At 56.2% G+C, this 27,694-nt stretch overlaps 1 protein-coding gene across 2 annotated transcripts; it reads left to right on the top strand.

Moving 5' to 3' along the window:
- The first annotated feature begins 1,188 nt into the window (after nucleotides 1–1,188).
- Nucleotides 1,189–27,274, top strand: Ap1m1 (adaptor related protein complex 1 subunit mu 1). Of its 2 annotated transcripts, XM_026389990.2 has the most exons (13): nucleotides 1,189–1,336; nucleotides 6,504–6,660; nucleotides 8,776–8,843; nucleotides 9,482–9,612; nucleotides 10,950–11,097; nucleotides 12,240–12,275; nucleotides 21,027–21,153; nucleotides 21,860–22,002; nucleotides 22,395–22,466; nucleotides 23,063–23,221; nucleotides 26,429–26,554; nucleotides 26,981–27,056; nucleotides 27,164–27,274. In XM_026389990.2, the coding sequence occupies exons 1-13, from the start codon at nucleotides 1,295–1,297 to the stop codon at nucleotides 27,184–27,186; spliced, it is 1,308 nt and encodes a 435-aa protein (XP_026245775.2). In that variant the 5' UTR covers nucleotides 1,189–1,294; the 3' UTR covers nucleotides 27,187–27,274. The 2 variants fall into 2 exon arrangements, with proteins under 2 accessions (XP_026245775.2, XP_026245774.1); XM_026389989.2 differs by lacking the exon at nucleotides 12,240–12,275.
- The last annotated feature ends 420 nt before the right edge of the window (nucleotides 27,275–27,694 follow it).

Below are 27,694 nucleotides of genomic sequence, written 5' to 3'. Positions count from 1 at the left end.
GCCTGCTCTGTGCTTTGTGCAAGAATGCTTCCAGGGCACCGCAAAAAAGCTTCCAACCTAGGATTCGCTTAGTAGCCTTCGAATATTCCATATTTCTCAATTATATTCTGCAATTATCTCTCTATCCTAAGTAGAAGTTATATAATCACAGAGTTGCCAAAACCCTCTTTCCAAATGCTAAACAGATAAGAGGCAAGACAGAGATATGTGAGAGATAGGCAGACTGAGTAAATGCTCTGACAGCCCTTTTGGGATGCCCTGAGTGTGGCGATGGTTCAATGGGACAGAATGCAGGAATTTCTCCACAGGCCAAGCGTTCATAAAAGCAAACTTGGGGGGCTAGGGATGTGGCTCAAGCGGTAGCGCGCTCGCCTGGCATGCGTGTGGCCCGGGTTTGATCCTCAGCACCACATACCAACAAAGATGTTGTGTCTGCCGAAAACTGAAAGATAAATATTGGAAAATTTCTCTCTCTCTCAAAAAAAAAAAAAAAAGCAAACTTGGCTCAGTGGTGGAGCTTTTGCCTAGCATGCCTTAAGACCTTCGTTCCATCCCCAGCACTGCCAGAAAAAAAAAAAAGTTAACTACATATAATCCAATCGAATAATTAGCCACAATTTGCATGATCCACAACGACTCAACTACAAAAATCAACCTTGTTTTTTGCCCACGCTAAGTGGGGCGTGGTTTTCACGAGAGCATTCCAGGCAATAAACTGGCACGCTTCTTCACTGATAAAGGTTGACACTGACAGGTGACACGCAATAACTGTAATATTTAATTGCCATTCCGAGAGTTTATTTGACTTCCATGTCGTCACCGCCCCTCCCCTTAGGGCTTATCGCAGTCCATTACTATATTTGTTTCCCTGACTTCCCGATCAGACTGCAGGCTCTCTAAGGCTGGCCCCACGTTGGTTCCATCACTAGCCTCTGTCGCCTAATTTGGACCCCAGCACGGGGTTTCCAGCCGCCGGGTGTTCCCGGCAGCTGGGCTACCCGAGGGCTCAGGTTTAGTCAGCCCTCCTTGGCCCCGCCCCCTGCCATTTGCTTCCGGCGTGTTTGAGACGGGGGCGAGAAATAAGGTCGTATAGGATGTACTGCGTCTGCGCAAACTCTGTCCCGCGCCTGCGCATCCTGGTACCTCCTCCCGACCGGATATAACGGTCCGCGCGCGGCTCTCCGAACCGGAAGTGGAGAGGAACTGTCGCGGGGCGCGTCTGGCCTGACTCAACGCCCGGCAGTCTCTGCCGTTGCAGCCGCCCTCGGCGCTGCCGAGGCTTCCCGCAGTCGCCATGTCCGCCAGCGCCGTCTACGTGCTGGACTTGAAGGGCAAGGTACTGAAGGCTCCCCACCTTCCCCGTTGCCAGGCAACCAGTGGGGCCCTCGTCCCTCGGGGACCCACCCTGTTGCTAGGTAACCGGCCAGTGAGCCCCACCCTGGCATTAAGCGTGGAGGTCGATAGGCCTCACCTGAAGGGCCCCACCCTGTTACTAGGTAACCGGGCGGTGGTCTTCACTCCGCTATCACTGGTCTGTTGCTAGGTAACGCGGTGGGCTGCCACCGCCGCCGTTGCCAGGTAACCGGTGGCCTCATCCCCTTCCGATCAGTCCTGAGTCCCGAACTTTGGCCTCCTTGGGAACCCCCCACCCCAATTTGGGTAGGACGGGCTGCAGCCGCCCTCAGAGTCCGGCCAAGCGCAGAGGGGCCGTGCGACCCTTGACCGAGGTAACTGGGCGTGGCGGGGACTCTGTGCCCTCGGGCCAATCCCGCCTTCTGTAGGCGCAGCAGCTTCTGTTTAACCTGCGTGTTCTCCCTGTAGCAGTTTCTCTCTGTTCATCATGACATTTAATTACGAGGGTTAGGGAGGTGAGTGGGGGGAGCGGCATTTTAGAAGGAAAAACTGAGGCACAAAGAGGTGAAGCAGCCTGCCCAAGGTCAAACCGGTCACAGAGAAGTTGCAGGTCTCCGAGTTCCACTTGGAGTCAACTGTCATTCAGTGATATTTGCAGAGAGTCTACTAAGCTCCAGGCATGCTTCTAAGTGGTGGGCTATTTTGCGGGGAGCACAATCAGTCAGTCCCTGTCCCATGAACTGACAGTCTGGTGGGGGAGATGGACATCAATCTCCAAATACAAATAAGCACAAGTAAATGTCGATCACAGTGGGGGAGCAATGAGCATCCCTGGGGGAGTGACAAAGGAGACTGCAAAGGGGACTGAGTCTGAGGGAGTTGGCATAAGTAGGACCAGGCATCTTCCCTAGGGTTGTCAGACAAGAGAACCTCTTACAGAAAAAAATGTTCAGGCCTTCAGAAGTGGGCTGTTGCCCTCCAAGCCCACCCAGGTGGAAGACAGGGACACCCTCGTCTTGCATGTGGGAGCAGCAGGAGCTGGCCCAGCAGTGTTAAACAAGCCCCACATTCATGGGTGACAGAAGCGTGGGTGTTGGGTCCTAGGCGAGGTGGACGGGAGTTGGCTCAGAAGTTGAGGCTGAAGAGGTGAGGTGGCTGCCCCTTCCTGCCCCACTCCCAGAACTTTCCTCAAGTCCCTTGAGTGAGTGCCTGCCTTGGGTGCCACCAAAGTCAACAACTGGTGAGTCCCAGTGCTTCTTCCCCCAGCCTTCTCAGAAACAGGGAGGATGCCCTTCTTAGAGGTGTACCAGCGGGTGGGTGGGTACAGTGCTCCCTAGTCCTGGGGGCACATGTTCTTCCATCCTGGCCACCACATCTCCAGAGATGCCACAGAAGGCCTGTCTCAGCTTGCTTGTTTCTTCAGCAAACCTTTCCTGAGTGCCTGGCACGCACCCAGTCCTGTGCCAACTCTGTGGAGCTAGGCTGAGTGCAAAACCCATCTCGCTGTCGCAGCTGTGTGACTTCTGACAAATACATCTTCTCTGGGCCTCAGTTCCTCACTGGTTGGAAGAGGCTTTTATGGGGTTATTGTGTGGAAATGTGGGAAGCTTGGCCCTGCTGTGGTCCACAGTTTGCATTAGGCTCCACAGGCCCTCGGCTCTAGCAGGGGAGGCGCGTGGAAGCAAAGAGGTTACTGAGCAGTCGGATCCAGGCAGCTACAGGCAGAAACAAGGCCCCGGGTGATGCAGTTGCTCAACCTGGTATTTGGCTGTCAGAGGAGTTACAAAAGGCTCCCTGGCAGAAGGTAGTGCCGGAGCTGGTTTTGAGGTGACCAACTAGTGGTCAGGTGGAGAAGAGGCGTCCCAGTGAGTACAGAAGGTGACGGGCAGCCCACGTGGGCTGGCAAATCACAAGTCTTGGTTAATGCCAGAGCCTGGAGGATGGCACCAGGTGTTGAGAATGTCCCGATTGGAGAAGGGAACTGAAGGGACCCCTTCAATTCCAGGAGGAAGGAGTCATAATGAGGAGATTGTGGCCTGGGAGAAGCATGATCAGACTTGCCCCTGGGAAGCTCCCCTCCCTCCCTCTGCAACCAAGATGCCCTTTATTCCACTCCCTGGGACCTCCAGTTCCAAAAGTCGGCCTCCTGAGCAGACTGCACTGAATCAAAAATAATGGAGGAGCTCAGGACCACGTGTCTGCCTGCCAAGCAGAACCTCGGATCCCTGAGGAGACCAGTGTGGCCACATCAGCTGGTAGCAAGCCCTCCCTGGACACTTCTGCATCTCTTGCTTCTTAGCAGCAGCTGACGCCACTAGCCACCAGTCATCAGCACCTCCCCCAACTCTAAGGATGTCACACTATTGATGTTCCTTTTGCTGTCCGCCCCTCCCGCACAGCTCTGTCCTGGCTGCTCTCAGGCCTCAGTGTGCTCCCATGCTGTCCCTCGTGGCAGGTGGCTTTAATTTATGGCAGTGCCAGTGGCTCTCAGTTGTACTGCAGTCCTGACTCACCTCTGCCTCTCTGACCATCACTGTCCATCTCTGTTGGCTCTGAGGCCTGTTGGCCTCCAGGACACCGTGGCAATCCCAGCCACTGCACACTGGGCATTTCCCAAAGTGAACATCCTGTCACCTCCCAGGTTTGCTCTGGGTCCACCTCACTAAGCGGCACAACCGTTCATCTATCCATCCAGTCGTCCCCACTAGAAAGGCATTGTTCTGACCCCTCCTCATCCCATGTTGACTCCATGCGTGTTTACTGAGCATCTACTATAGGCAGGACCCTGGGTGCTGAGACACAGCCGTGAAGGAGACAGGACTGGTTCCTGGTCCCGGGGAATGTCAGACATTAAAGGAAGGTGCAAATAAATATATGATGCAATGTGCAGGATGGGCACTGAGGACAGAGGGGCCAGGGTGGAGAGGATGGGACACGCTGTCAGCCAGGGCAGGCAGGCAGGACCCGTGGAGGAGATGCCGTCCGAGCTGAGGCTGGAGAATATCGGAGGTCAGGCCTTTCTCAGCAGAGGGGGCTGCAGGTGCACAGGCCCCGAGGAGGAGCCGACCTGCATGGCTCCAAGAGCCGGGGGTGGGACTGTGGGGCGTTAGGGGCTGCGAGGAGCCCGACCCGCAGGGACCGTGGCCCGTGGTGATGGACGGAGGCTTCGGTCTCAGTACCAGGGAGGCTGGGGTAGGTGTCAGTTTCAGCAGGAAGAGAGACTCACTCCTGCTTCTGTTGAGGAGAGGCCTGTCACATTTTGTGAGGAAGGACCTGGGCTGGGGACAAGGGTGACAGCAAGGAGAGGGACTGTCACCTTAAGTGTTGCTCCCTCCTGCCTTTACCTCTCCTCTGGCCCCACAGCCCCAGCTCCGAGGCGGTCGTCACTCTGCCTGCCCACTCTGCCCAGACCCCCGTGGGCTGCCCCCACCCCACACTTCAGCCGCGCTTGGTTCCCATCTCTCCTGTCCCTCAGGCCTTGATTTGAAGGTCATGCCCTCGGGAAGGCCCCCAATGCCCCCTAAGCACATGCCCATGCCTTGGCTGCTACCATGCCCCCAGGCCCAGCACAGTGCCACCTTACAGGGGCACAGAAGGCATACATCTTTTAAATTTTGGGTTTTGTTTGCTGTGGTACTGGGGATTGAACAGGGGCACTCTGCCCAGTCCTTTTTGTTAGTTTGAGGCAGGATCTCGCCAAGTTGCCTGGGCTGGCTTCGAACTTGCTGTCCTCCTGCTGCAGCCTCCCAAGTAGCTGGGATGACAGGCGTGTGCCGCGGTGCCCGCCACACGTGCTTACTGACTGCGAGAGCACCTGGGCAGCCCTGGGGGGGCAGGGAAGCAAACTGTGCCCCTCTTTCCTTTGAGCACTCTGGGGACCCAGAGGCCCCCGTCCAGGCCAGCATCCCTCAGACTCTGGATCCCTGGAGAAGAAAGTGGACCATGAGAAACCAGGGCAGCGGCTTTTAGCCGCAGAGGAGGCCCTGGAGCCCACTGGGGCTGGGGTGAGGTCACTGACTGCTTCACTCGCCGTGTGGCCTCAGGCAGACAGCTTCACCCTGAAGGGCATCCCGTCTGTCTCTGACGACCACGGGCCTGCCTTAGGGTGATGACCAGGAGGACAGGTGGGAGTCCCCCGGCCGGGTCAGGGCCCATGAGCTCACCCACAGGGCCTTTCCCCAGAAGCCACAAAAGAGAGACCAGAGAGGCACCCCTCGCCCTCTCCTGCTGTCTCCTGCCCTCTCAGACTTTTTCTTGTCATTATTCCCTAAACAATATGGTGTGACAACCGTTTTCATAGCCTGCGTGCTGTCTCAGGTGTTGTGACCATCAGGAAACGGGCCGGAGTCTACCGCAGCTGGGTGGAGGTTCCGTGCGGGTGCTGGGCCGCTTGACACCAGGGGCTGGAGCAGATTCTGGTGTGCTGGTGGGGCAGGTCCTGGGGCCAGTCCCCTGCAGACACAGGGGGTGACTGGTGTGTTCCTTTCTGTTGCTGCTGGCTGTCTGCGGTGTGCCTGGGCACAGTCTTCTCTCTGTTCCGCTGCTGAAGGCCGTGGCCGTAGCCTCCAGGTCGGGTCTGTCTAGTGCAGAGCTGCTGCAGGTGTTCTCTGACCCACAGTCCCGTTTCTCTGGGGTGGACACCTACGGGAAGGCGGCTCCTGCGGTAACTGTGGCTTGACTTTTCGAGGCACTGTCAGACTTCCCATCGTGCTTGCTCCGTTGTGCAGCTCCGCCACATGTGGGCAGAGGGTCCTGATCCACAGGTGGGAGAGGAGGGGGCTCTCCTGGTCGGGCTGCAGGTGTGATCTAGTAAACTGAACCTTCAGTAGCGAACAGGACCCCGACACAGGCAGGAGAGCAGGTGGCGTTAGCCGGGGACGCCTCCGCGAGGGCCCGTGCAGGGAGCTGCTTGGCCTGGTGTCTCTGAGCCAGCGCTTCAGACCTGGGCCTTCCCTCCAGAGCCCTCTCCTTGCCAAGAACCACCGTTAGTGGGGGTGTCCTCACGTTCACCTGGAGGGGGAAGTGGCCTCTGGTCTAGTTCCTGTCCCCAGGAGGACAGGACAGCTGGCACATCTCGCCCCTGCCTCAGGGCCCAGACTGCAGCACCCCAGGTGAAAGCTCCTGTCTGTCCTCTTCCTCCCCGACCCCAGGTGCTCATCTGTCGGAACTACCGTGGCGACGTGGACATGTCGGAGGTGGAGCACTTCATGCCCATCCTGATGGAGAAGGAGGAGGAGGGCATGCTGTCCCCCATCCTGGCCCACGGGGGTGTCCGCTTCATGTGGATCAAACACAACAACCTGTATCGTATCCCTTTCCTGGAGTCCTCCTGTGTGAACACCCGAGTGTGTGTGTCGCCTACACGCTGTGCCCTCAGGGCTGGTCCAGTACCGAGCAGGGTACACAGCCCTGTCCTTCCAGAGCTCCCTGCTGCCCGAGGAGATAGGCTAAGAACACAGCATGACAGGTGATGAGTGGGGAGGAGAGGGCAGGAGGGGGCCCAGGAAAGGAGTGACATCCTGGAAGAGACCTGTAGGAAGGCCAGCATGCAGGGCAGGGGGCATAAGGAACACTGGGCCAAGTGAAGCTCCTGCAGCTGGAGCTGGGGGTGCAGAGCAGGGGCAAGGCCGGCGTGGTCAGCGGCTCTGCAGTCGGGTCTAGAAGAATGTCACCTAAATGTGGTGGGAACTCCTGGGAGGGCTTCAGGCACATCTGCATTTCTGGCTGCTGAGTGCACCCTTTTAGGGAAGAGCAGTGGCCACGAGGAGATGATGTCGAAGAGGCCAGGCCAGTGTCCACATGGGAGGGGAGTTGGCCTGAACCACTGAGGGCAGCAGCTACAAAGATGGGGAGAGATTTGCTCAGATCATGGAGTCTCCTTCCTGCCCTCCGATCAAGCCAGACTGCCCATGGGGCCCAGCTGGCCCTCCTGCTTCTTGGACCAGGTCTCCAAGCACCTCTGGTACCCACACTGCTGCAGCAAGGCTCAGCTGTGCTGTAGCCAGCCCGTCTGGGCCCCTACAGCAGCTGAAGTGCAGAGGCCGTCCCCTCCTCCCACAGTGCAAGGGAGCAGCAGCCCCCTCTGCTGGTGCACATACGGCCCCGCTGTGTTTGCAGGGACGTGGGAACTTGCCATGCAGGCGCGCTCCATGGGCCACCGCACGCCCAGAGCTTTGGGACCCTGGCCTCCCTGCCACCTTCCCCCACTCTGCACTGCTGGGAGGCCAGCCTGCTGGTGCGGGGCTCGTCTGCGGTGGGAGGGGGTGGCCCTCCTCTGGCCTCTGCTTAGACTTCGCCCTTCTCTAGCAGGCCAAGACGGCTCTGGAGAGTCTCTGGGCAGTCTGTAACTCAGGGAGTTGACCGTTCTCTGAAGCCACCTGGGTCTGGGCCGCACACACCCAGGTGTGGGGAGGGGCCAGGCACTGATGCGAGCTCAGCAGCAGCCATCAGACCAGTGTCCCTCTGGATCCCCACATTCCACACAGGGACAGCTAAGGAAGAGACAGTGAGGGCTCACCCCTCTGGGTGAGTGGACATCCTCCCACCCTAGCCTGGTCCCCAACTTTATCGTCTGGTGACAGTTTCCAGAATGAACCCAACTCTGAAGCCAGGAAAGTCACCACTGCTCCCTCCCTGTGTCTCCGGGAGGCCTGCTGCTGGGCTGCAGGAAGGGCCTGCCCTCCTCTCTCCAGCGCCCATTTCCTGACCTCTGTGCTGTGCGGGGAGGGTGGGAGTGAGGGGGACGTGGCCCCTGCCCTCCCTCCCTCCATCCCAGAGCTCGTGCTTGGCACACCAGCCACCTAGCTCAGGCATGTCACACAGGGATTTCTGTGGTGCCACACGCAGGCCTTAAGAGGGACCAGCCTCCCTGGTGGCTCCAGGCCCATTCAGGAAAGAGGAACAGGAAGTGCCCAGCACCTGCTGGCCCTGTGGAGGCAGGGGCTGGTTCCTGCAGGAGGGGAATCTGGGCCAGGCACCTTACACAGCAAGTCTGCGCTCAGGCCCCCATTAAACAGGGAGGGACGTTGAGGTTACGTTAAAAAGATCCGCTTCGGGGGCCACGCCCATTGCCAGAGCCGGCAAGAGCTAGCGGCAGAGTTAGCCCAGCCATGTCCCAGGGGTCCTGGCCGGGAACCCCGACCCATCTTTGGAGGAGCAGGACTGGTCGGTCCTGTCCTGCTTTCTCTTCTTGGAAGAGGCCACCCCAGGCCACTTCACCCAGGCCACTTGTCATCTCTGTGATTCTCTGTGTCCTCAAGTGCTCCCTGGGGGCTGGTAACTGCTGTGTCCCAGGCCTGGCTGGAGCCCCGGGCCTGCTAACTCCCCTTGCCACAAGTAGGTGGCAGGTGGTGTGACGGGACGGGAGAGGCAGGGCCTGTGGGCAGGGCCACTGGGAACGCTCCTTAACCAGGCTCCGTGCAGTGGTCGCCACCTCCAAGAAGAACGCGTGCGTGTCTCTGGTGTTCTCCTTTCTTTACAAGGTGGTGCAGGTGAGCGCCCTTCAGGGCTGAGGAGTGACTCTGCTCTCGCGTCCTAGTTGTGGCCATCCCTAGGGAGTTCTGAAGCCAGAACTCTGGAAGTTGGAAGGGGCACCCTGCCTTCTTGCACTTGGGGTTCTCTGGCCTTTGTAACTTTCCCCCCTGATGAGGTCAGGAAGTGGACAGAGGAGGTGGAGCTGGGGCAGGGGCGAGCCCTGAGCCCGGAGGAATGATGGAGGACAGCTGGCAGTCGGGTTGGGAAGGTGGGCTGACCCAGGCTCTGCTGGGACTCGTCAAGGCCCAGTTGCTTGGGGCCCACTTGAGGGGGTGGCTGACACATGCCAGGTGTCAGCACAATTAAAGAGAGGTTCTGGGGAGGCCACGGGCCCGGCGGGGGATGGAACTGTGGGTTGGGATCCAGGGCTTCTGGTCCGATGTTGGCGGGCGTCTGCCCAACCCTGCTGGTTCCCCCTCACAGACAGCCAGCGCTGTCCTGCCTGCCTTCTCCAGGCCGAGTGCTGCAGAGCACGTCACCAAGCCTGGGACGTGTGCGCAGGGCTGTTGGCTCTGCCTGGAGGTGGAGGAGTGTGCGGCCCCTTCACCCCGTCTCTCCTCCCAGCGCTCCTCCCGCCCCCACCCCGACACCACAGGTGTTCTCCGAGTACTTCAAGGAGCTGGAGGAGGAGAGCATCCGCGACAACTTCGTCATTATCTACGAGCTGCTGGATGAGCTCATGGACTTTGGCTACCCCCAGACCACGGACAGCAAGATCTTGCAGGAGTGAGTGGGTGGGGAGGGCCCCGTGGTCAGGTGGCCCATGTCATGACATGCTGGCCTCAGGTCTGCAAGTGGGAGAAGCAGATGTACATCCCTGCTGTCCCCGTCTCCTTCCCATCTCAGCTGGACCTGAGCCTTATTTATTTGTTACTGGGGATTGAACACAGGGTGCTTAACACTGAGCCTCATACCCAGCACTTTTCATTTTATATTCAGAGACAGGGTCTCACTGAGTTGCTTAGGGCCTCGCTAATTTGCTGAGGCTGGCTTTGAACTCGGGATCCTCCTGCCTCAGCCTCCCAAGCCGCTGGGATGACAGGCGTGCGCCACCGCGGCCAGTGTGGACATGGGTTTTAGATTGAGCTGTTCTGGGTGGCTTAGGGTCCTTTCTCCACAACATCCCTCATAACATGACCATCATTTCCTGTTGTAGCCACATAAATGCCCTGAATCCCTTGCTCTCGGGAAGTGCTGGCTTATGTCTCACTTGCACAACAGGCTGTGACAGAGTCTTCCTTCTTTGGAGTTTTTTTTCCATCAAAAACCCAGTCAGTGTGGGTCCAGCACTTACTGGGCCAGATGTGGAGAGCACTTTCCCTCCTCTCAGTCCAAAGTCCTGGGCACCAGTCTTCATTTCATAGGAAGCCAGGGGACACCCAGAGAAGCCTGTGTTCCCGACCCATCTTTGGAGGAGCAGGACTGGTCGGTCCTGTCCTGCTTTCTCTTCTTGGAAGAGGCCACCCCAGGCCACTTCACCCAGGCCACTTGTCATCTCTGTGATTCTCTGTGTCCTCAAGTGCTCCCTGGGGGCTGGTAACTGCTGTGTCCCAAGCCTGGCTGGAGTTCTGCTCATGTGCCCATCTCATAGGCTCTTCTTCTACTGGGTGCGGTGGCAAGCCTCTAACCCCAGCTACTCGGGAGGCTGAGGTGCAAGGATCGTGTGTTCAAAGCTGGCCTCAGCCCCTTAGCGAGACCCTGTCTCAAAATAAAATAAAAAGTTTTTACAAAGCGCAGGGCCTTAGCTCAGTGGTAGCGAGCTCGCCCAGCGTGCACCAGGCCATGGGCCCCCCAGCCCTGCAGTCGGTCACACCTGCATGCACTTGAACACACATCCCCAAAACACTGTCTCCTTGGCTCCCCGAAATAAGTGCTATTGGTTGTTTGTCGCTGGATTCTGTCAGCCTGCTGGACAGCACTCAGGGGGTCCTGTCCTGGAGCCCACGCCAGGGAGGGGCTTCCATGTGGCTCAGGACCTCCTGCTTCCACCCTGCCCTGCCCAGATGGCCACCTGAAGCTTCAGTGCCAGTGCAGGTGACACCTCCTTGACTCTGGCCCCACAGGTACATCACTCAGGAAGGCCACAAGCTGGAAACAGGGGCCCCGCGGCCCCCAGCCACCGTCACCAACGCAGTGTCTTGGCGGTCTGAAGGCATCAAGTACCGGAAGAATGAGGTGTTCTTGGACGTCATCGAGTCTGTGAACCTCTTGGTAGGCTTCCTTCTTCCTTGCTTTTTTTTTTAAAGTTTTTTTTCAGTTGGACGCAGTATTTTTATGTGTTTATTTTTATGTGAGGCTGAGGCTTGAACCCAGGGTCTTGCATGTGCTAGGCAAGCACTCTACCGCTGAGCCATGACCCCAGGTTTCTTCCTTGCTTTTTAAAAAATGCTGTTGAGTGCTCCATCATAGGAAAAAACTAATTTTAATTTTAATATTGGCAAAGCCCTAAGAAACACGGAGGTTGCGATAATCGGCAGTCAGCAGTGTTGGGCCTGCTGCTCAGGAAACAGGCCGTGTTAGCCGGAGAGCGCTTGTGCTGACACTCAGTACGTGCAGGTTGTTGAAAAGAAAGAAAGTGTAAAAAGCTAAAGTTCCTGTCATCAGGATGACCTCCTCCCTGAAGGACTGTCATTGTCGCTCCTGGGACCTCATGTCGGATGTCCAAAGGGTGTGGTTTTCCAGGGCGTGGAGAGTGTTCGGGGTGGTTCTCCAGGTGCTGCCTTGGTTTGGAGGGTCTGGGTTGGGTTCTGGTCCACTGTCTGGTGCCTGGCTTCGTTTGTTTTCAGCGCTGGGGGTACCAGGGCCTCGAGCATGCTGGGCTGATGCTCTGCCACTGAGCCACACCCCAGCCCTTCTGGTTTGTTCCTTTAATTTGCTTTTTAGCTATTGAGTAAAGTTGCTCGTTGTGCCTGTGAGTGTCAGCCCCCATTCATACCTGTGCACTCGTCCCCAGCCAGGGTGGAGACCCTCAAAATGTCCATCCCTCGTGTTGCCCCTTGTAGCCCGCTCCCCTCGTCCCCCACCCCAGGCAGCCACCATCTGTGCTCAGTTACTGTGGCATGGTGTTTGAGATTGTCACCTGGATGGCATCGTCCTGCAGTGCAGCTGTCGGGGGTGAGGAGCCACATGTCGCGTTGCCAGTGCAGTGCCTCTCGGGGGTCCAGGTTCTGTGTGTCCACCGCTGTTTCCTCGCTGTGCCCTTCTCTTTGTTTCACATTCTGAATGAACCACAGTGTGATTCTCCATCCATTGAAGGACATTTGGGTCATTTTCCAGTTTTTGGCAATAAATGAGTGGTGTTGCTGGGTGTGGTGTTCGGGGTCGTGTGTGGACATGAGTTTTCATTTCTCTAGGGTAAATACCCAGGAGTGGGATGGCTGGGTCACACGGTAAGTGTACCTTTAACTTTATAATAAACCACCGAACTCCCCTTTGCACGCTCACCAGCAATGGGTGGGATTCTGGTGGCTGTGCCCCCGTGGTCATTTTTACTTTGCGCACTCCCTTCTAGGGCGTAGGGAGCGTTCTCTCAGCAGAGTGCTTGTCTGTGTCTCCCCAGGGGTCCATGACGCGCAACGTGCCTTTTTGTGTTTCCTTCTCACCTCTGAACCCTCTGTGGAGCGATGTCTCTCTGTGTCTCTGAGCACTTTACAATGGGATCGCTGGTTTTCCTACTGTTGAGTTTACAGGTTCTTTATATCCCAGATACAAGTCTTGGTCAGGTAATCGGACCAGCAAGTAGTTTCTTCTCGTCTATAACTTGCCTTTTTATTCTCTTAGCAGTATTTGGCAAAAGTTTTTAATGTTGGTGAAATCCAAGTATCAAAAGCATTTTTTATTGCACTTTGGGTGTCGAGTCTGACTCATTGCCAACCCAAGTTCAGGCCAGCCTTCTTCTGCATGTCTTCTCAAGGCTCTATAGATTGTATTCAGATCCACAGTCCATTTTGAGTTGGATTTTATATAAGGTGGGAGGATTTATATCCAGGTTTCTTTTTGCATATACAATATTTTTTTAAGTTGTTCCAACACTGTTTTTCTTTTTTAGAAGAGTGCCCTTTCTCTATTGAATTGCTTTCACACTTTTGTCAAAATCAACCTCACTCCGTGGCCTGTCTTCTCTTCCAGTGTCTGTGTAGCTGTTGTGTCTGCATATTCCACTGTCCGTATTGTGCCCGTCTCTTCCGTTGGCCTGTGTGGCCTTCTATCCCTACATCACTAACACATCGTTTTGATTGTTGTAATTTTATAAGAAGTCTGAAAATCAGTATGATTTTATGATTTATTCAAAATAGTATTATTTTGTGTGTGTGTCCCGGCGATTGAACCCAGGCTGCTTAACCACATCCCCAGCCCTTTTTATTTATTTATTTTTTTTTTATTTTGAGGCAACATTCTTCATTTTAAAATGTTTTATTCTAGTTCCTTTATATAAAATTTTGCAGTCAGCTTATCTATTTCTACAAAAGTTCTGCAGAGGTTGTGACTGGTCTTTTGTTAACTCTATAGGTCAATTTGTTGAGATTCGATATATTTACTAAATTAAGTCTCCCAATCCATGAGCAGAGAGGGAGAGAGAGAGTGTGTGGGTGTGCACGTGAGAAAGGAAGAGAGATTGGATTTCTGTCATCCATGTTGTGTAGTTTTTACTGTGACCGCATTGTTAGAGTTATTCCTAAGCATTGCATTTTTTCAAGTGATTTATTGACTGTGAACGATAAAAGCCCTCTGTAGGTGAGAAGGACGTTACTTTTCCTGATTCCTGAACTCTCACAAGTGTGGGCTTAGCGGGGCGGGCACTCGAGAGTTTATGGTCCCCTTATTTTCATTCATCTTGGTTTCTTTGTTCGAGGGGATAGGTAATAGGGATTGAACTCAGGGCCCTCCACCATTGAGCACATCCAGCCCTCCTATTTCGTATTTTATTTAGAGACAGGGCCTCACTGAGTTGCTTAGCTCCTTGCTTTTTGAGGAGGCTGGCTTTGGACTCTCCATCCTCCTTCCTTAGCCTCCCTGCCGCTGGGATTATGGGTGTGTGCCACTGCACCCAGCTTCATCTCTGGATTAGAATAAGATGTCAGGTATCAGCAAGAATTTCATCTTTTGAAGCTGTTATAAGTTATATATTTTAATTTAAATTTCCAACTGGACATCACCAGGGTTTAGGAATGAGACATTTGTTTGCTAACCAGGTCCTGCAACCTTGCTAAACCCACTTATTCTTTTTTTTTTTTTAAGTTGTAGATGGACACAATACTTTTATTTATTTTTATGTGGTGCTGAGGATCGAACCCAGTGCCTCACACGTGCGAGGCAAGCGCTTTACCAACAAGCCACAACCCCAGTGCCCTAAACTCACTTATTCTTGAAGTGCTTTTTGAATTCCTTGGGACTTTCTACATAGATGTATTGGCCATAGACAGGGACAGTTTTATTTCTTCCTTTTAAATCTTTATGCCTTTTATCTCTTTTTTTGACCTAGTACCTCATTAAAACTTTCAGGGCAGTATTGACTGTGAGCGTTGAGAGCAGACCTTCTTTCCCTGTTCCTGAAACGAAAGTATTCAGTCTTTCACTGCTAACTAGGAAGGCAGCTGTAGGATTATCGTAGATGTCCTGTTTTCATGTTAGAAGTTCCCTTTTATTGCTAATTTGCTGCAAGATCTTTATCATGAATAAGTGTTGTGTTTGTTAAATGCTTTTTCTGTGTGAATTGTTGCGAGCATGGGGGTTTCCTTTTTTAGGTTTTTGTTTGATGTTTGTTTGCTTGGTTTTTGCCTTGGTAGGGCCAGAGCCTAGGACCTCCCGAGCTAGGCAGGCTCTCACCAGCCTCACCCCACCCAAGATGTTAACATGGTGATTTCTGCCAGCTGCTTTCTGATGATTGAACCAGGCTTGCATTCCTGGAATAGATCCAGTTGGTCTTGGTGTGCTATTTTTTATCTGCCTAATATTGTATGGAGAGTTAGGGCTCTGTATTCATAACAAAGTCTGGTTTGTATTTCTCATTTTGTAATACTTTGGTTTGGTTTGGTATCAAGGTAGTGATGTCCTTTTAAAATGATCTGGGAAGTATTTCCTCCTCTTTTCTGACAAAGATTATATAGAATTGGTGCTAATTACTTAAACATTTGTTAAAATTCACCAGTGAAACTAGGAAACTAAGCAGTGATTTTTTTCAGAATGTTTTTAACTACAAATTTCAACTTTTTATTTCATTACTATTTTTCTATTTTAGAGCTTGGTCCATGTCACATGACTTGTTGAGTGGTGTTTATAGCAATCCTTTAGGTCTTTAATGTCTGAAAGTCTATGCTGGTATTCCTCTTCATTCCCAGTACTGATCATTTGTGTTTTCTCTCCTTTTTCTTTATCAGTTTTGTGAGGTGTTTACCTATTTTTTTGATCTTTACAAAGAATCAGCTTTTGATTTCATTGATTTCCCCCCCCCCATTTTTCTGTTCTTTTCAATTTAATATTTTTGCATCATCCCTACAATTTCCTTCCCCTTGATGAAGGTTTCTCTTCTCTTTCTAGTTACTTAGGTAAAGCTGTAGATAGGAATTTGAAACTTTTCTTCCTGTCTGAAGTAAACCCTTAATGCTGTAATTTTCAAATCATTGTTATTTAAAACATCTCACAGTCAATATGTTGGGGTTTTATTTTTGTTCAAAAATACCTTCAAATTTCCTTGAGACTTTCCTTTTGATAATGGGTTATGTTTAAATTTCTGAAGGTTTGCAGATTTTTGTCATCCTTTGTCATTGATATTTAACTCCATTGTTGTCTGAGGACATTCCTTGAATAATTTCAGTTATTTAAAATGTGTTAGGTCTGTTTTAAGGACCCAAGAATGCTCTTTCCTGGTGAGAGCTCCATGTGTGTAGCCAAGGAGTGTGTCCTCTGCTGTTGCTGGGTGGCACGTGTCCTCTGCTGTCCTTGGGTGGCGTGTGCTGTGAAGGCCCGTTAGATCCAGCTGATCGATGGTGTTCAGTTATTCCAGCAGTTTTGGCAGTGCTCTGCTGCTTGTCACCCTTCACTGACAGAGGGGGTAGGGTGCCTGCCTTTACGGTGGCTGTGTGTCTTTGCCACCCTGCTCTTGGACACCAACGCATTTAGGCTTCTCATGTCTTCTTGATGAACTCCCTTTATTATTATGCCACGTCCTTCTTCATTTCTGATAAGTGTTCTGCTCTGAAGTCCACTTTGCTATCAACACTGTCACCCCAGGGTTTTGCTTTGTTTGGTTGGAGGTGCTGGGAGTGGAACCCGTGGCCGGGCAGGTGGTTAGGCCCCAGCCCCTCTGGTGCTCTTGTGATTAGTTTTTTCATGGTGTACATTTCTTACTTTTTCCTCTCATCCCTTTACTTTAAGCCTTATACACAAAATGACCATCAATTTTTAAAGATCTGATGATCTTTTGTTTTTTTTTTGATAAGAATAACTGTTGCCCAGGCTATCTTGAATTTATTTTATCTTCTTGCCTCAGCTTCCTGAGTAGTTAGGATTCCAGACTTGTGCCACCGTGCCCAGCTGTAGTCTGTGTCTTTTCATTGCATGTGTTTAGGCCATTCATACTTTTTGTGACTGAATTTGGACTGAGGTCTACCATTTTGTCATTTTTTTCCTGTTCTCTGTTTACAATAGTCATTCACCACATAATGACATCTTGGTCAACGATGGACTACATATTGATGGTGGTCCGATAAGGTTTTAAAGGAACTGAATATTTCCTGTGACCGGGTGATGTCATAGCTGTCATGTCACGTGTTGGTGATGCTGGTGTAAACACACCTACTGTGGTACCAGTCATATAAAAAAGTACAGCACATACAGCTGTGTGCAGTGTGTAATGCTTATTAGTGGTAATGAATGACTGGGTTATTGGTGCACGTATTTACCATGCCACACTGTTTATCACCTTTTCCAAGAGTCCTCCTTTTAGGTTTTTTTTTTTTTTTTTTTTTTTGCCATAAAACTGTGTTGTGTGATCGCAGCAGCAGCCTCGTGTTACCACAGTCTCTGGATTGCACCGAGAGGCTGTGTCTAGTGATTGACTTGTGACCTCTATGCATCTAGGTCCGTATGAGTGTACTTATGATGTTGGCACAGTGACAAAGTCACCTAATGAGAACATAGCCTGGTCATTAAACACGTGTGACGGTACTTGTGATTTCAGAGTTACTTGGAATCAACCTCCTACACTTCCTTTGGTCTGTGTGGACACTGCTACCCCTGGTGGTAGAGTCGTCCCGTCTGTTACGTCTGCGTAGGTGGAAAAGCCCACCAGACACCTGAACTCCTTTCTCAGCTGTGAGACCCACTGCCACCCCGAGAGGAGAGCAGTCCCCATAGTTACCCAGGTGCTCACCAGTCCTCTGGCTCTTAGCGATTTTTATAGTTCAGGTCTGTGGGACACCAGTGTCATCTGGGAGCGTCTTCACATTCTGCCTTTGTTCCTGAAGGATCTTTTCAGTGGACACACAACTCTGGCTCAACAATTTTCTTTTAGCATTTTAAACGTGTTGGGCCGCTGCCCTCCGACGTTCCTGTTCCTGGTGAGGTGTCCCAAGTCGCTCAGGTCCTGGTCCTCTGTGGGTCACGTGTCGTTTTGCTCTGGCTGCTCTCCCAGTCTTTCTTTGACTTTAGTTTTCAACAGTTAGGTTTTATTTTTCCTGCTGCTGGTGATGCAATCCAGGGCCTCTTGCATGCTATTCGAGCACTGTACTGTCGAGCCAGGTCTGCGGCCTGCCGCATTTAGACTTCAGACATCAGGTGTGGACGTCTGTGCGTTCCTATTTGGAGTTTATTCCCCTGTCTTTCCCCCGCGGTTCTGGGTACTGAAGCCAGGCCCTCCCCACGTGCCGGCCGGTGTTCCGCTACTGCGCTCGGCCCAGCCCTTCACTCCCCTCCTGAGTCGTAGGTTCAGTCTCTCACCAAGCTCAGGAAGTGTTCAGCCACGACGTCCTCAGGTATGTTTTTATTTCACTCCATTTCCTTCTGGACTCCAGTGCCACGGGAATGTCAGACTTCTGTTACTGTCCTTCCCATCTTCTCTCCATTGTACCCACTGGATCATTTCTGTTGATCTGTCTTCCGGTTCACAAGTTCACTGACCCTTTCCTGTGTTGTCTCCTTTCTGCTTTTCATTTTTATTTTAGTTAGTGTATTTTTTACTTCTAAAATTTCACCATTTAATTTTTCCATGTGTCATCTTTTCTTTGCCGAGACTTCCTATTTCAGTATTGGTCACAAGCATGTTCATGATTATAAGGTGCCTGTTTAAAGTCCCTGTCAGATAATCCTGACATCTGTGTGTCAGCAGTAACATCCATAGATGGTATGTTTACCACGCAGGTTGAAATTGTCATGGCCTCCATGTGCTGCGTAATTATGAATCATATCCTGAACTCTAAATTACTACATGATGAGATTCTAGGTCTTATTTAAATAATATGGAAAATGTTGGTGCTTTTGTTTTATCCAACAGTTGATCTGGTTTTGTCCAGGCCACAAATTCCAGCCCAGTGCTGTGAGCTGAGTCTCAGTTCAGTTTCCCAAGCCTCAGGCCCATTCACTTTTAGCTGAACGTGCACTGCCCAGTGGTCATTCTGGGGCCCGGGTGGTTAGATTGGCTCTGAGTGGGGGGCGAGTCATACGGCACGAGGATCACACTCTCATGCAAACTCCGGCGTGCTCTGGAGACACGACTTCCCCGTGTCTTTCCTGAGTCCCTCTCTGCACTCTATCCAGCCTGTTCCCTTTCCCCCGACCGAGCCCGGGGCTCCAGCTGGCCACAGTGGTGTTCACCGGCGGGCCTCACACAGGTGGGGACAGGGAAGAGCACAGGTTGCCCATCCTCCTGGAGCAGCAGCCAGCGTCACGGGATGGCCTGGGCCCAGGACATGAGAGAACAGAACTGTCCCCCTGAGCTCCCCAGTTCCCCTTCCAGCCCCGAGTGAGCCGAGGCCCTCCAGTGCCGTCTGCCCACAGTGCTCACTTCCTCCAGGGCCTCGTGTCCAGGGCCGGCCATGGCCATCAGTGCGCAGTGAGGCTGGCGGGGCTGATGGGCGCTGCCGCCCTCCTGCAGCACCCCTGGCCTGGCATGGCCTGCTGATCGGTCACGTGGGCCCAGAGTGTGTCCCTCTGGCCGTCACAGCAGGGCACGGGCCACGCTTGCTCATCTGCAGGTGTGTGCTGGGACAGCTCCCTCGCTGGGTCGGGACGTCCAGAGGGTGGGGTCTCCAGGCCTGGAGCTGTCTGGGAGGGGGCTCCTCTAGAAGATGGTTCCACAGCTCTCACTGCAACCCTGTGTTCCGAGACGGTGACCTCGTTAACCACCGTCCCCTTCTGCCTGGGAGCCCTCATCTGAATTGTTGGAACTCAGAACATGGCTCTGGGTCCTCTGGGTGGAAAAGCAAATCTAGGGGTGCAGCTTAGAGCTAAGGGGGACAGCACCTAGCCATAGTGCACTGCTGCGTGTGGCTCTGCCCAGGATCCCACTCCTTCACAAAGGTCACCACAGGGGCCCATTGAGAGCGTCACCTTCCCAAGTCTGACTGCTGGGTCAACGTTCGTCTCCAGATTCCTGTCGTGTGGGTGGAGCAGGGGACCTTGCAGCCAGTCCCCCTTGGCAAACATCTATCTGACCCATGCCCTGTGGAGGGCACTGGTTTTGGGTGGCCGGGCAGCTGCCCTGAGGCGGAGACCGACCTCATGGGCTGGGAGGCCTTCTGGCTGCGCTGCCTGGGCTTGCCGGCCAGGGTTGGGGCACCTGCGCAGGTGAAGGGGGCAGCTCCCAGAGGAGGGGCCCAGGGGGTCCTGGAGCTCAGGGGTCAGGTGCCTGCCTGGTGCTGGCTGAGCAGGGAGCGGCCTGGCCCCCTCACTGGAGGGTGCTGCAGGCAGGCGCTGGACAGACCAGGGTGCGGCCTGGGGAAAGGCGACGGGAGGCCAGTGGGGTGGGAGTGGAAGGGGGACAGCGGCAGGAGGCCGGCCTGCAGGGCCTTGTCCTTTCCTGTGCCTTCCTCAGAGTGGTGGTCCCCTTAGCCCCACCGTTTCTCCCCTCCCCTCAGTGACAGCAGCCTGGTGGGCTTCCGTTTGTCCACCTGGTGCTTTTTAGACGTTTGTGTGGAAAACGGGGCGATGTCCTGCTCCTCTTAGACACCCCACCTTGGGCCCTCCCTGCACCCTGTGGGCGGGTGCGCCCTGGCGTGTGGCCCTGGGTCTGAGCTGACGGCCCTCAGCATGCTTGCCAGCGTGGCCTTGCCCATACAGAGTGACCACGCGAGCTGTGGCAGGGCTGGTTCCCCCTCCGTCCTCGGCCCAGGGCTTCCCTCTGTGCTGCAAAGTCCTCCTCCCTAACGGGGGCTCCCGGGACGGGCGGCAGGTGCAGGCTGTCACCTGGTGGCATGTGACCGCACTCTCACGTGTGTCCTGGGTTACGAGTGCAGTGAGTAGCGGCCCCCTCCAGTCACAGTCCTTGCCCCATAGGTGCCCTGAGAGTGTGTCGGGGGGCCTGGCACAGAGGCTGCGGTCCTCCGGGGCCCTGGCTGCTGTGACAGGACGTGTTTCGTTAATCGTCACTTTGGATTGAGGGCTCTCAGACTTCAGGGCAGCCCTGGGACACGGGGAGGGCCAGGACCCGGATTTTCCACCTCTGACCACCCTGGGGAGGAGGGGCCGGAGGCCCAGGTGGAGAATAGAGACCTGGAGAAAAGTGAGTCGCGCCCGCCGCCAGGTGAGCAGGGCTGGCAGGGTCCTGCCCCGGGTCAGCTGAGGACGCGGCCTCACAGGAACCAGCTGCTCGGTCTGTTCAGGGGCCACTCAGGGGCTCCCATGTGAGAGCCCCTAGGTCAGTTCCTGGCACTGCGTCACCAGGCCCAGTGTGGCCCGAGACCTGTGGGTGGGGCCTGCAGCGTGTGTCCCCCTGGTCCTAGCAGGGGGCTGGACAGACCCCCTCGAGCCCAGAGCTCTCAGCCCGGCGTGGGTTGGGAGTGGGGTCTGCACCTGGGCTTGCCCCTGCCAGGGCTCAGGAGGGGGAGCGTGGAGACGAGAGGGGTGCCGAGAAGGAAGCCGTGGGGGGCTGCCACGTGGTGGGGACACTGGCAGGCGGGGCCCTTCACACCGGCTGCCGTCTCCAGGTCAGTGCCAACGGCAACGTCCTGCGCAGCGAGATCGTAGGCTCCATCAAGATGCGGGTCTTCCTCTCGGGAATGCCGGAGCTGCGCCTGGGCCTCAACGACAAGGTCCTCTTCGACAACACGGGCCGTGAGTACAGGCCGAGCGGGGGCGGGCGGCGGTGGCCCAGAGCGGCCAGGGCCCGCAGACTGTGGGCCTCGCCCAGGGCAGGCTTCACGGGGCTGCTCACCGGGGAAGGGAGGCCGGCTCGAGCACGTGGCCTGGGGCAGCTCACAGGGCTCACAAGGTGGCGCAGGAGACGCCAGAGTGGAAATCCCAGAGTCAGGTCCCAGGCCACCCAGGGCTGGGGAAAACCAGGGAGCACTGTGAATGTCAGCACGAAGCCTCAGCCCCCCTGCACCGTCAGGCCAGGTCTCTCCCCTGGGCTGTCGGCAGTCACGGGAAGTGGAAGTGACCTGCAGCACTTCCTACGGTGGCCCAGGAATGTCTCTCCCGGGCATTATTAGCCCAGGAGGATGGCTGGGCAGGGCCACCCCGTCCCCTTAGTGAGGTGGGAAACAGGTTCCAGCAGGAGGGCACGGTGGGGCCTGGCCCTTTGAGGAGCCGAGCCACCGATCATTAGCAAGTGTCCGGAGAGGCCCGCTGCCAGCCCTGCCCTGGCTGCTGGGACTCGGCATAAACCAGGCCCAGCAGCCCTGTCCCCAGGACCACAGTAGGCACTCGGCATCAGGTGCCACCAGGGAGGCGAGGGTCAGCAGGGGTGTCGGCGGGCCCTGCTCTGCCGGGGGGCCCAGGGCTCACCCTCCCTCCTTCCCTCCCTCCCTCCCTCCCTCAGGGGGCAAGAGCAAATCTGTGGAGCTGGAGGACGTGAAGTTCCACCAGTGCGTGCGCCTTTCGCGCTTCGAGAACGACCGCACCATCTCCTTCATCCCGCCAGACGGCGAGTTCGAGCTCATGTCCTACCGCCTCAACACCCACGTGAGTGCCGGCCACCGGCCCTGTGCCAGGAGGCCCAGCGCGAGGCCCAGGCAGGCCCCTTGCTCCTCCCAGCAGGGCGGGACAGCCCCTGTCCCCAGGGGTGTCTCACTCCACGAGGTGGCCCCAGGGCAGCCATGGTGTCTGGCCCCACCCCCACTCCATGGGCAGCGTCCGGCTCCAAGGAGACTGAGTCCTCGGGCCTGAGCTCCCTGAGGAGGCAGGACGGAGCCCCTCCCCGGGCCAGATGTGTGGCCCCTGCAGCCCCCTTCTCCAGTCAGCACTCCTCCCAGGGCCCTGGGCCCCGAGACCCCTCCCTGGAGATGGCCTGGGCCTCCCCTCCCACCCGAGGCACTTATGAGACTGGACCCGCTCAGTGCGTCCCCTCCCCCCAGGTCAAGCCCTTGATCTGGATCGAGTCTGTGATCGAGAAGCACTCCCACAGCCGCATCGAGTACATGATCAAGGTCAGCGGGAGCCGGGCAGGGCCAGCGGTGTGCCGCCCATCGAGGGTCTTCCATGGCCCTGGCCCATCCGTGGCCTCGGGCGTTGGCTTCCATGAGGGCCGGGGTGTCACAGGGCTGCCATCTGTTCTGCCTCAGTGTGGGCTCAGCTGGGGGGTGGCCAGGCACAGGAAAGAGACGCCACCCAGGGCTCCCTCAGATGGTGCCACTTCCTTGGAGGGGCCTGTGGCCAGGCACAGGGAGGCTCCCCAGAGCGGCTGCCTGCCAGGTGGACACTCACCTCTCCATGACACTCCAGCCCACGCCAGGCTGGGGCCACCGGCATTGTCCTAGAAGGCCAGGCCAGGCCAGGGGGAGATCTGGGAACCCACGGAGGCTTGGGGGACAGGCAGGAGACACCCGACTTCAGAAGCCAGGCTCAGGGGGGCGTTGAGGGTGGGGGAGGGCGGGGAAGTGCCTGGAGATGCCAGGGCTCATTGTTGGGGAGCAGATCTACGGCCCAGGCTGAGGGGCTGGGGCCCTGGTGGCCCTGGGTGGCTGAGCTGGGCCATCTCACCTTCACCCTCCCAAACCTTGAGCCACGTCAACCCCCTCTGCAGGCCAAGAGCCAGTTCAAGCGGCGGTCCACTGCCAACAACGTGGAGATCCACATCCCCGTGCCCAACGATGCCGACTCACCCAAGTTCAAGACCACGGTGGGCAGCGTCAAGTGGGTCCCCGAGAACAGCGAGATCGTGTGGTCCATCAAGTCCTTTCCAGTGAGTACCCTCCCCCAGGAGGTCAGGAAGGCCAGGGGGGCTCTGGTGCTGTTGAAGGTCCTAGGCGACACCAGCTCTTTGTCCGTTGCTGCTCCCTCTCTCTGGATCCAGGGCCCAGCTACAGCTTGGAAGTGCGTTCGGGAAACAGGAAGGGCACCTCCTGGCTCCTCCTCCTCTCTCAAGATGGTGTTGCCCTTCAGCTCCCAGTTTTTGTATCTGCACTTACTTATTGGGGTCACCAGTCACCATCCCCCACTGCAGGCCACTGCGTTGTTTAAGATCTTTGGCTTTAGAGACACTTCAGCGGTTAACCTTGTGCCTGTGTCATCCTGTGTCCTGGGAGTGTGGCTTCAAGGAAGGTGGGTCGCAGCCTGCAGCGATTCCCCAGGGAGGGCAGCACCAGAGTTGCTGTCAAGCTTTCAGACTTCTGAGCAGAGAGAGGGGACTGTGGCCGTGCCACTGTGACTTGCTCTTCTCCTGTTATCAGCAGTGCTTTTCTTGTGACTAAGGGCCATTTGCATTTCTTTTTCTGGAAACTAGCTGTCTCTTGCTGAATTTTTTTTGGAAGGTTGGGTCCTTTTCTTGGTTTCCAAGTGCTCTTTACATATAGGCTGGATGGGGACCTTTTCGTTGGTGTAAGTGGTGTATGGTTCACTTTGGACTTGGTTTCTGGCATCTTCTGCTGATTGTGTCCTTGTTTCATTGTTAACATTGTGGTTTAACGTCGTCACATGTCTGTCTTTTCCTTGTGTTGTGTCTGGATTTTAAGTCATGCTTTGGAAGCCTCCCCATTCCCAACACAGAGGAATTCACCCACGTTTGCCTCCAGAGCCCATCAGTGGCATGTCTGGGTCCCCTGGGAGCTCGGCCTGGTACACGGGAGGAGACACAGAGCCCACGTTCTCTGTCCAGAGGTCCATTCAGGTTCCTTTAGTCATTTACTAAAGAGTCTGTCTTCCCACGGTTTGAGATGCCGTGTTCACCAGGTCCAGATTTTCACGTGGCAGTGGGTCTCTTTCTGAACTTCCTCTAGTCTGTCCATCCGTGCAGGGAGGCGCTGTCTGAACCAGCGCTTCATTCTGTTTTCACATCTGGCGCACTGCCCGCCTGACGGCCCCACGCCCTGGGCGCTTCCCTCCACTGACCTCCCAGCAGCCTTCACGGGCCTCCTTTTCCTCCCAAGCATTGGAACCCACGGGTCTGCACGAGGCTGCTGTTAAGGGGGAAGAGTAACGCCTCGATGAGGCCGAGCTGTCCTGTCCCCGAGCCACGTGGGCCTGTTTTAGTTTGGTTTTTGATACCAGGGATTGAACTCGGGGGCGCTCAGCCACTGAGCCACATCCCCAGCCCTATTTTGTATTTTATCTAGAGCCAGGGCGTCACTGAGTGGCTTAGGGCCTCAATTTTGCTGAGGCTGGCTTTGAACTCTCGATCCTCCTGCCTCAGCCTCCCAGCTGCTGGGACTACAGGTGTGAGCCACCGTACATGGCTTCCTTTATTTCTTGTTTTGTGTATTTTTGACTACCTTTTTTCTGGGGGGGGGGCGGGTAAGGTTACCTAGTGGTTTGTCTGTTTGTTTTTTTTTCCAGATTTGTTTTTGACTTTATTGTTTGTTTTCCTTTCGTATTTTTTAAGTCTTTAAATTAATTTTATTTTATCTTATTTTTTGCATTCCTGGGGGGGACCAGGAATGGCCCACACTCTCCCACTGAGCTCCATCCCCAGCCCCGAGTCTTTTTTTGTCTGAGTCACATGTTCAATTCACTTATTTTTGTTTTAAAGCTTGTTTTTATACAGGTGTCTACGCTGTGATTCTGGCTTGTAATACTTTACATTATTTTCTAAAATAATGTCTTCAGATAGAGGTGGTTTTGTTTTGTCTTCTAACTTCCTGACGCAGGCGGAGGGAGGCTTCTCTTCCCGTGTCCCTGCCCTGTAGGTGGAGGTGCGCCACAGTGAGCCCTGTGCTGTCCTTCATGGACTGAGGGAAGAGGAGAGGGCCTCGTCCACAGCCCTCAGCGCAGCGCCGTCCACCTGGATGAGGGCCGGGGCCCCAGCTGGTGCCTCCCTACGGCAGGTGCCCGTCTCGTCCCCTCTGCTCTGTGGAAGTGGCTGCCACGCCGTTAGGTTCACAGGAACTGCTTTGTCTCCCCTGGGAGTCCAGGCCTGGGGCCGTGCAGTGGTGGCCTGTCCCCCTCTGCAGGGAGCGTTCTTGCCCAGGTCCCCTGCTGGGACATCAGTGGCCTCCTCTTCCTCTCGTGGCTTCTCATTCTGGCTTGAGTCAGTCTGCAGTCCTCCCCACTGAGGGGGGATGAAGCGGGGGACCCGCCGTTTTGGGGACCCCTTCCCAGTGTCCCTTTTCCTGCCTGCTCCCTTTGGTCCCAGGGCGCAGTGTGGGTGTGGGTCTGGTTGGGCGGGTGGCATCCAGGCGACAGGTGGGCTCCCCTCCTGCAGCCGCTGTCCGCCGCGGCTGTCCAGCTGCCCTCCTGCTTCCTGGCCGCACTCGCCACTCAGGCCGCTGTCTCCCTGGCCTGGGGGGATGGGCGGACGTCTAGGAGGGAGCTGAGGCTGGAGGACGCGCCCCCTCTGGGGCCGAACAGGCAGTGACCCCTGCTGAGCCTTGGTCAGGCCTCTGACTGTGGGGTCCCAGAGTGGCCAGGGCAAGGAGAGGGTCATGCCGGCCCCCCTCTGGAGTGGCTGCTCACTCCTGCGCCTGAGGCTGCTGCCCCCCGACCCTTGGGGAGCAGGACCTGGGCCAGCCCTCGGTCAGCACTGTCCCTGGGGTCCTGCTCGTCACCTCTCCTGTCCACAGGCTTCTTGACTTGTCCCTTTCCCATTCTGCCCTGACATTGGGCACGTGGCTGTCCCTTAGACCTCAGGCTGGCAGGTGGCCTGTCCCCCAGCCCCTGCCAGTGCCTTCTGCACAGTCCCCTGCTCCCCCCAAGGCCACGCTGTCTTGGTGGCATCCGTGGCAACTCGTCTCCTCTTCCTGAACCTTCTGAAGCCATTTTCCTTCTGAGAACTCACTGCCTTTCCTCAGAGTGGCTCTGGCTTCCCACTGGGGCCCGTGGGGGCAGACGTCAGGCATGGAGGACAGGCCGGCAGGGAAAGTGGGGCGCTGGGCAACCCGAGCAGACAGGCGGGGTCCCGGGGCCAGCGCAGCGTGGGCTGCTGTGACGGCGCTGGCTGACTGTCCCCCCTGCCCAGGGCGGCAAGGAGTACCTGATGCGGGCCCACTTCGGCCTGCCCAGCGTGGAGGCCGAGGACAAGGAGGGCAAGCCCCCCATCAGCGTCAAGTTCGAGATCCCCTACTTCACTACCTCAGGCATCCAGGTACGTGGGCCGCCGCGGGGCAGCAGGGACTGGGTGTCAGCGAGCGTAGGCCACACGCAGTGGACTCGGCACGACCAGCGGGAGAGGGCTGCCGCTCAGCCTGCCGTGGGCACAGGAGGCTCTGCTCCCCGGGCCCAGCCCCACCAGGGAGAGGCCTGCACCCCGCCCTGCAGCACGCAGCATGGCAGGCTCCCCTCAGAAAGCGCACGGGCAGCTGAGGGTCACAGCGTCTGGGCGGCCTCTTGTCCAGGAGGCAGCTGCCCGGCGCACAGCCTGGCTCTGGGCCTCCTGCACCCAGGGCTCCGACGCTCACCTCGGCCTCCTGGGGCCCGTGTTGCCCCCCTCACGGCCTCCCCGCCAGCGGGAGGAGGGTCGGGGCGCGAGGAGAGGGCCACGCATATACTCAGCTCTGGTCCCGTGTCCCAGGTGCGCTACCTGAAGATCATCGAGAAGAGCGGCTACCAGGCGCTGCCCTGGGTCCGCTACATCACCCAGAATGGAGGTGAGCGGGCCCTGCCTGGGGGTGCCAAGGGGTCGCCAGGCAGCCCCGGGTGGGGGCGGGGCCCTGGGGACGCAGCCGAGGGTGGACGCCTCCCTCTTGTCTCCTAGATTACCAGCTCCGGACCCAGTGAGGGGCCACCACAGCCAACACCCCGGCCCTGCCGGCCTCGGGGTTCCTGGTGGGAGCACCAGGTCGTACCTGCCAAGCCCGCCAGATGAGGAGGGCCACCCCCCAGGCCCTGGCCGCCACCCCGGCCTCTGCCCAGGGACCTCCCTCCCTCTGCAGGCCACCTGCTCTGCCATGGACACTCACCTCGGAAGACCTTTTCCCAAAGAGTCTGGCCCCTCAGGAGTCCTGTCTCTTTGTCCCCTGAAGTCCAGGGAAGGACGTGAGGTCGCCCCGCTAGAGGTACATGACACCTCCGTGCTGTCCGCCCCAGCTGCCGGGGCCTGGCTCACCCGAGCCAGCTGCCCGCGGCTCCGCTCCCTGCCTCCCAGGGCAGCGCCCGCCTCGCCCGGCAGCAGGGACATCGTTTCGTTGCCGTTTTGTTGAAGACGTTGTTTATCGCTGTTCCCGGAGCTCGGCTTTGTGCGTTTCTTGCTGCTCCTGTGCCCGCCGTCCTCCTCAGGGCAGCTCTC

The sequence above is a fragment of the Urocitellus parryii genome, chromosome 3 (genome assembly GCF_045843805.1).
Source record: "Urocitellus parryii isolate mUroPar1 chromosome 3, mUroPar1.hap1, whole genome shotgun sequence".
Lineage (NCBI taxonomy): Eukaryota > Metazoa > Chordata > Mammalia > Rodentia > Sciuridae > Urocitellus > Urocitellus parryii.
This window is presented reverse-complemented; position numbering and strand designations above follow the sequence as displayed.

Coding starts and splice junctions, on each gene's coding strand:
- Ap1m1 (XM_026389990.2), top strand. CDS start 1,295: ATGTCCGCCAGCGCCGTCTACGTGCTGGACTTGAAGGGCAAG. Junction 11,098..12,239: donor TCGAGTCTGTGAACCTCTTG/GTAGGCTTCCTT, acceptor TCATTTCTCTAG/GGTAAATACCCAGGAGTGGG. Junction 23,222..26,428: donor GGTCCATCAAGTCCTTTCCA/GTGAGTACCCTC, acceptor CCCCCTGCCCAG/GGCGGCAAGGAGTACCTGAT.